At 34.9% G+C, this 7500-nt stretch overlaps 3 protein-coding genes across 4 annotated transcripts in view; all 3 read right to left on the bottom strand.

Annotated features, from left to right (window-relative positions):
• Window positions 1-7500, bottom strand: part of LOC113670901 (uncharacterized) — a 30041-nt gene that overhangs the window by 14331 nt on the left and 8210 nt on the right. Inside the window, exons 3-6 of one of the 2 annotated variants that reach the window (XM_027187113.2) lie at window positions 1773-1845; window positions 747-1100; window positions 338-466; window positions 49-183 (exon numbers count right to left, since the gene is read on the bottom strand). In XM_027187113.2, the coding sequence (XP_027042914.2) occupies window positions 49-183; window positions 338-466; window positions 747-1100; window positions 1773-1845 (691 nt within the window). The remainder of the gene's footprint in view (window positions 1-48; window positions 184-337; window positions 467-746; window positions 1101-1772; window positions 1846-7500) is intronic. The other variant, XM_089195434.1, reaches the window with a different exon arrangement.
• LOC149049844 (uncharacterized) overlaps window positions 3232-7500 on the bottom strand; it is a 9978-nt gene continuing 5709 nt past the window's right edge. The window contains exons 2-4 of the mRNA XM_089195439.1: window positions 5769-5818; window positions 5626-5654; window positions 3232-5250 (exon numbers count right to left, since the gene is read on the bottom strand). Coding sequence (XP_089051565.1) covers window positions 4520-5236 — 717 coding nt within the window. The 5' untranslated portion in view covers window positions 5237-5250; window positions 5626-5654; window positions 5769-5818 and the 3' untranslated portion in view covers window positions 3232-4519. The remainder of the gene's footprint in view (window positions 5251-5625; window positions 5655-5768; window positions 5819-7500) is intronic.
• Window positions 5769-7500, bottom strand: part of LOC149049846 (uncharacterized) — a 1939-nt gene continuing 207 nt past the window's right edge. The window contains exon 1 of the mRNA XM_089195437.1: window positions 5769-7500. This exon is cut by the window's right edge and continues 207 nt beyond it. Within this exon, the coding sequence (XP_089051563.1) occupies window positions 6772-7500 (729 nt within the window). The 3' untranslated portion in view covers window positions 5769-6771.

The following is a 7500-nucleotide window of genomic DNA, read 5'->3' as shown; positions in this document are numbered from 1 at the left end:
TTAAATTTATTCCAAGCATAAGAAGGACTACATTTGACAAGTACCTACCCTGACAGAATCTACCTCATCATCATGCCAAAGAGGTGGTCTCCTAATGTGTTCTTCTGCAGCTCGCTGATAAATTGCCTCATCAGTACGCTCCATATACTTTGCTTCCTTCTGGCGATCATTTCCTGTAAAATCCTACAAAATAAAAGTGGGTTCGATATCTTGATTAGATAATAATGCAACAGCAACAACATTTTCCCCAAATATAAAAAAAAAACAACTTTATTTCTTTGATACAAAATACAATCATGTTCATTTACACTTATCAGTTAACATTTGACAACATTACCTTCACTGAATCCACATCATCTTCATCCCAAATACGAGCATCAAGAGTTTCTTTTTTATCTCTGTTTCCTGCAGCCTGACTCTTGCTTGATTGAACTGATATTTTTCCTCTTTCACTGGCTCCAAAATCCTATGGAGGAAGAAAAAGGCTTTCTTAACTCTGTGGTGATAGCTGGGCTACATAAAAATGTGCAATACTCTACTTCATTTTATAATACACACATACCCAAAATCTAATGTTCAATTTCTTTGCCGTGTCTATTTTTAACTTGTTTCGTAAAAGGTCTGTAAAACTAAGAATTGGTTGTACATTTTCCACATTCTCTTTGCCAAGCATATTGACAATTAAACTGAAATTGTAAAAAGTTACAGATGCACAAAATTTGGCAGATACAAGAAAGCCTGATTACCTTAACAGAGTCACTATTTCCCTTATTATTGTATGCGGCCTTCACCATTGCATCAATTTTTTCCTTCTTCAGAGGATGTCGGTACAAGCTTGGAGATATGGGTTGTTTCTCTGACATTGTCACCTGACCATTCTTTCGCACACTGGGATTCATAGGCAAAGTGGGTATTTTTCCACAGGGAACTGAATTATCAGAGTTTCTTTTCATAGCAGGGCTTTGAGTCTGTGGTACACTTGGAATGGACCCATTTTGTTTGAGAGGCAGGTTTCTCCCTGGATTAGATGTTGGTGGTAAGGTGGGAATTTTTCTTTGGGCCATCTCTTGATGTGGTACCTGCTGTCTTGCTTTTTTCTTCTATTAATATGCACAAGTTAGAGAAATAATAATTAGTTTATAGAGAGAAAATACAAATGTGATAACAGTATTTTTTTGTGTGCTGAATAAGAACTTCAAGTAGCTCTTCTATAAATAAATATTGTAGCATAATGAAAGTGACTTTAATTAGAGTCTGCTTTCAAATATTATTGATTTTTCAGGCTGGGCAAAGAAAAAGGGAGTAATTTCCAGCCTAACAGTAAATCACATCTCACAACTGTGCATCATTGAAATTTTGCACTGGCTATGGTAAAAGTAGCTGACTCGACTTCTCAGACCAGCGAAGACAACAATGCAAATAAAAACCTGAATAGGTCAGCATCCAGCACAGTAAATATGTTAAACATTAATTTTTATGAAAAAAATAGGCATTGTGAGCATTATCTTTGAAGCTGTTCTTGGATGAGATTGGGTAAATATGGTTGATGCTCTCTTTTCAATCCAAAGGCAGCAGGGAATTTTCTCAGAGCATTTAGAAGGTTACAAAAATTCTCCAAAGTTTTAGAAAGCCTCAACTTCATCTAATTTCAGTATAAATTTCAAGAATTTTCTCAATTTCCAAGCACTGAGCCAAGGCTACCTATATATATATATATATATATATATATAGTCCATGCCAAAGTAAATAGTCAAAGTTGCCGTCATACTTACTCCAGTCTGTTGTTGATTCACCAATGTCTCTACATCACTTCCTCCTGATTCTTCTTCCTCTGAAAGTTCCCAGCTTTAAAAAACAAAGATCACAAGAATCACAATCTAGAACCTAATAAGCGTACACATTCTTATGCATTGAAAAAAAAAGAAAGTTCTGAATGTTTTTTGGGTTTTTGATGACCTCACATTGTGAGATTTGTTTCAGAATAATGTTTAACAATCTCCAATCAAAAATTTCATTTTTCACTGTTCCTAAAAGGATCATTACCCTCACTTTTAATCATTTTCTATGAATATTACTTTCTACAACCAGTCCTCAAATCCTATGACTTCCTTGGCGTGGAGGATGAGCAATTTTACCACACAAACACAAACCTTGCAGGCTGGTGAAAAAAGTGCCCTTTATTTGTTACTTTAAATCTATAAAATGTAGACTTCATTCTGATAATACTTTAACCATTTATCAGGGTTCCTCCTCCTTCAATGCCTATTCATGACCTTATTCACAATGTTTTCAACTTTTCATTTGACTTACTGAAGAAGTGACTTTTTTCCCAAAAAATGAGAACACTCATCCTTTGTTTAGTGTATTTATTACTATACTGCTCTGATAACAATTATTCCATAGTTTTCCATAGCTCTCTATGACCCTTCATACCATTACTCTCAAGGCCATGATGCAATTTCAAGGCTTTTTCATATCTCCTTGCAAGTGAAAACCCCATTACTTGTGTAAGCATAGGCAACTTTACTATAAATGACAGATATCCCTTTCACTCCCAAGATCTCAATACAATTTTTCCTTACAGTCTGAAAAACATTTCATCAAATTGAAGCTTTGAGAATTTGGTGCCCAATCACCCTTTTGCTTGACATTATATTGATAATGCTTGAAGAAAATCTTAATCGGTCACTCCTGGGAGTGAAAGGTTATCTTTGGGAAGTGACTACATATAAAATGAAGTTATAAATTAAGATTTAATAGACTGTATGGAAGCCACTCAAAAAAAAAAAAAGCACTCGCGGGAGTGCAAGTGGTTTCAGCTAGAGTAAGTAAAGATTTTAGTATGGGAATTGCTGCATGAAGTTGAAGTCAACACAGGTCAGGTGTTTGTCAAATAATCAAATGGAAAAGGGTTGGATGTGAGCACAAAGACAAAGATGGGAAAATGAATGTGGATTTTCATTAAAAAAAAAAAAATAAAAAAGAATGGTAGAGGGAAAAGTTTTTCTGACAGTGAAGGTAAAGAGTTGTGGCCTAAGGTTGTTGCTTGGGTTGAAAATTTGATAAATATTATTTATATTATTCGTGTTCAGCAAAATTTGGGGCAATGTCTTGTTGGCATTTGAAGACTTTATATTAAAGAATGATGAAGTGCTAAAGACCTTTCCTGGATCACACTTCAGTGAACAAAGATAATGAACCAAGGTTGAAGCTTGGAAGGCTGTAACACTATTTAGTTGTAAAGAAATAACAGTAACAGTTTATTCAAGTCATCTTTGCATATTTGTAGATACAAAGAGGTTGTTTTGTTTTAACTACAATATAAAGTGAGGCTAATATAACGCTTTAATTGTGTGGATTTAAGTAATTATCTTTGGCTCACAATTCGACTTTAGCTGCTTTCGACCTGTAATGTACTCTAAGGAATGTAAATGCTTTTTAACAAAATCAACATGAACATTTGTTAACTGTTCACATGAGTCCAGTATAACTTAGGTTATGAAAAACTGCATCCAGTTTTTTTTTAACCCCAAGATAACTAAACAGAACTGAAGTTGTGCATTCACTGGCAATTTAAGCAATGTAAATGCCTTTTAACAAAAAAAACTGCATTAATTTTTTTAAACTGCAACATATGAAAACACAATCTTGTGCATCGTCTGGCAATTTACATAATTCATGGTTTGAAATTAGATAGATGTTCTGCTTGTAGATGCAATGATTGCATTTTTGAAATTATAAACTACAAACACAACTACACTACTTTTGGCGTGTACTAAAACCAGGAACACTGTTGTAGCAGAACAACTTAGAGGCGGCTGGAACACCCTTTAAAAAATCCTAACCACCAAAAACAGTAAATGCAAACCATAGCTGCTAATCGCTCACCACTAACCGTCAATTCCAACCCTGATTCTAACTGTTCACTAACATTGTTAGTGGATGTTCTGGTGTTCTAGTTTTAGTAGATACCACTGTTTGCCACACCTCTGAATGTGCACAGTTTCGCATTCTTGTAACAAATTGACGAGTGTTGCCTTTTTTTGCTGAACTCAATGTGAAAAACAATAGTCGTGAGTTTCACAGAAAATAATCAATTAAACATTATTAATATCAGAATATTTGCGAACTCTCAGTTCTTACTGCACAAGTAACATTTTCTCTTTCAATATATGACCAAAAAGCCTCCTCCTGCCCCTCAGGGTGTTACAGTTGACTGGTGATTAGGGGCAGGTAGAAATTGGGCTATGATTTTTGCCTTTTTGTCAACTATTATAGTGTGTTGACCAGATTTCAAGAGGAGGAATTTAAGTTCTGCTGGTTCTATTTGTGTCAAAGATTTAGGAGATTTTACATTCTTGAGAAAACTCTCGATGCCATCATTGAAACATGTATAGGTTTCTAATTCTTGAGTAGTAGTTTTAACAATTATTTGTGCCACCATCTTTGTGTTACAGAAAGATGTTAGTGTTGTGATGTTACAATTGGTACAGGTTATTTCTTCTGCATCTGGTGCTGGTTACTCTTTAGTTGGAAATGTGTGGTTACAGGCCAAGCAAGATGGTGACTTCTTTATGTTTACTCCTACCACTTTCACTTTGAGGAGATTATTCTTGATTTCTGGTGCGTCAACGTTGATATTCTGAATATCATCTATTTCTTCAACTGTTGTGGATTCATTGGTGTTCAGATATTTCTCATCATCGAAAATGCGCACAGTTACATTTTTGAAATGGTAGGACTTTCCTCTTGCCACTTGATTTATTGTGTTCTCCCATAACACCAACTTAGCACATCCAGTTTCATCAGCCACTAGTGTGTCACACTTGTATCTGGTTTTTGTGTCTTGAACAATGGGATTCTTATTCTCTTCTTTGATAATGACTTTGACCTTAAGGTCTACAGTGGTATAGATGTTGGCTTGAAGTGCTTGACTGACTGCATGTAAATGATTGTCAAGATTCTCATTGAAGTTGAACTCTAGCTCAGTTGGCATTATTTTAGCCCTCTTAGGAACTGTGTACTCTTCTAAGTCGCTGTTAAGTCGTTTTTTAGGGTTCAAGTTGGCTTCTATTTTAACTGGTGATCTTTTTTCATATGCAGTTAGAAGAACGCTCCGTTTTGGTGGTGAAAAACAAACAAGGCGAACAGTTTTATCGTCAGACGTCTGGAGCTTGAGGTCAAAGTAATTTGTTGTTCCATTTGATGCAGTCTTGATTTTACTTAAGCCATGCATATATCCTTCAAGAGCTGAAAATTGAAAGTTAAGCAGTTATTAGATTGGAAAAGAAGTATGCATTCAATTACTTTGAAGCATTAGTGACATTAAGTCTCTGCCAAGAGTGTGCTATGTGAGACTAGAATGCAATCTCACTTAGTGAAATAATTAGCAAAACCTTCAGTACTGGAACTGCTATTGTATAGTGGTCTTCACTAAGTATCAAACTAAGTGTAAGACTGACATGGACTTTTGAAGTTACCGGTACTAGTTTAGAATTCATTTAAATTTGAATAAGTACTAAATACTGTAAGTATTACATAAAAGTGTTACTGTGGTCCAGAGTAACCAGTATGTAGTTGTTTGTTAGGCAAAAAAGTATTAAATGAAATACTGTGGTTACTTACATGTAAATTTGGACTCTTAATAATTTTTTCTGGAAAAGAGAAGAATAGGCACATGTAAATTATCTTATAATGATTGAAAAACAAGACTCCATATAAACATCTTACACATGAAAAAAAAAAATCATTGTTAAAGGTATACTTACTTTGGTGATGAGTCCGATGACTGAGACATGTTGGCGGTATCTCTATTGATCTGTTAAGTTAAAACAATTAACAATATAATTATGTGCTTTTAGTTGCTTAAAGTTAGTTTGATTGTTTTGAATGCTATGTTGGCCACTATGGGAACTTAAGGAGCCAATTTATTATTTAGCTGAAGCAGCTAATTACTGCACAAATTCCTTTATGATCAGAGAAATATGTTTCTAATATATTGACATTCACATGTGTTTCAGGCAAATTTGTATATACATGATCAATACAAGTCTTATTATCTGTTGTATAACAGGACACTAGCTGTCTATAGTTGTTATCCTTGACAAAGAGATCATAAAGTGGTCTTCGTTGATATTCATTGAGCCAATTGATATTGAAGTCTCCAATAAACACATTAAACTTGGTTGAAGATAGCATGAGTGTTTGCCTTAGAGCAGTGCAGAATTGACTAACTGGCACTCTAGGAGAGCGGTATATTCCTATAATTGTTATAAGAGGAATAACCATTAATCTGATTGCAATTATTTCTATTCCACTTCTATTACAGCAGAATGGATAGCCAGGGTAATAATCAATGCGACTATACACTGCTGTCCCGCCATATGGACGACCATTATCATTACGAATATCATCATTTCTAAATAAACTACACTGTCCAATTTGATACATGGTATTGCTATCAGCATTACTGAAACGTGTTTCAGAAAAAATATTGATGTCTGTTTTTAGGTAGTTTAAGTCTGCACGCACATCATCAATATGTTTATGCAAGGAACGTGCATTCAAGAAACACACTTTTATAGCTCTCTCATCAGCATTGTAGACAGGTGAAATGCATAGTTCAAGTTTGCCCTCTGTTCTAAGATATTTCATATGTTTCTCAACTTCTGAGCTAACAGTTATTTTGTCTTCACTGAGCTCAGTGATGTACAGTCCCTCTATAGTTGTTACTCTGCTGAGCCCAACATAATGCATATGAGGAATTGCTCTTCATCTAGTTCCAAAGTTAACTACAAGTCTGGTTTCTGTGTCACCTTGTGATCTATGAATTGTTTTGGCAGCAGCAGGTCTAAGTGGAAACTGTTTTCTTACAACTTGAACAGTTCGATTTTTACCAAATGCAAACACTGCGGTAACAGGTTTGATAGATGTCCAAGTAGGCTCGATGCCTTGGGTATACAATTGTCTGTTATCATGTCTGGTTTTTCTACCTACATCAGCATGGTCAAATTGGACCCATATGACACCAGATGGTCTGTCTGGTGCATGAAGTTGAATCAGTTTAATTACATTACTAGCACCATTTGTCATGCCATCATCAATTCTTGTATTCAGTGATATTTCTGTTCCTTCTTCCACTGCAAGATTTAGATTGTAATGCAGCTGTTTAGTGTTTTTTGGTTCCAGGTTAGGTATTTGCTTCATTATTTTATCTCTTAGTTCAGTAGATGTAGCTCCTATGACACTGTCATGTGCTTTAATTGTATACTTAGTACCAGATATGCTACGGTGTGCTCTATCATTAAACTTATTTACTTTTTCATTCTCTGTAAAAAGATGTGGTGCATCAAGTGGATAGTTACTATTGTTGGCTTCTATTATTCTTTGTTTTAAGTTAACAATATCTTGTTCTGTATGCTTTCCCTCTTTAAGTCTGTTCAACATCTCAGCAAACTCTTTGCTTTCTCGTTGTCTCATTATTTCATCGAGTTCAAACAT

This window comes from Pocillopora damicornis, chromosome 2 (assembly GCF_964200805.1).
Source record: "Pocillopora damicornis chromosome 2, jaPocDami1.2, whole genome shotgun sequence".
In the NCBI taxonomy this organism is placed as follows: Eukaryota; Metazoa; Cnidaria; class Anthozoa; order Scleractinia; family Pocilloporidae; genus Pocillopora; species Pocillopora damicornis.
This window is presented reverse-complemented; position numbering and strand designations above follow the sequence as displayed.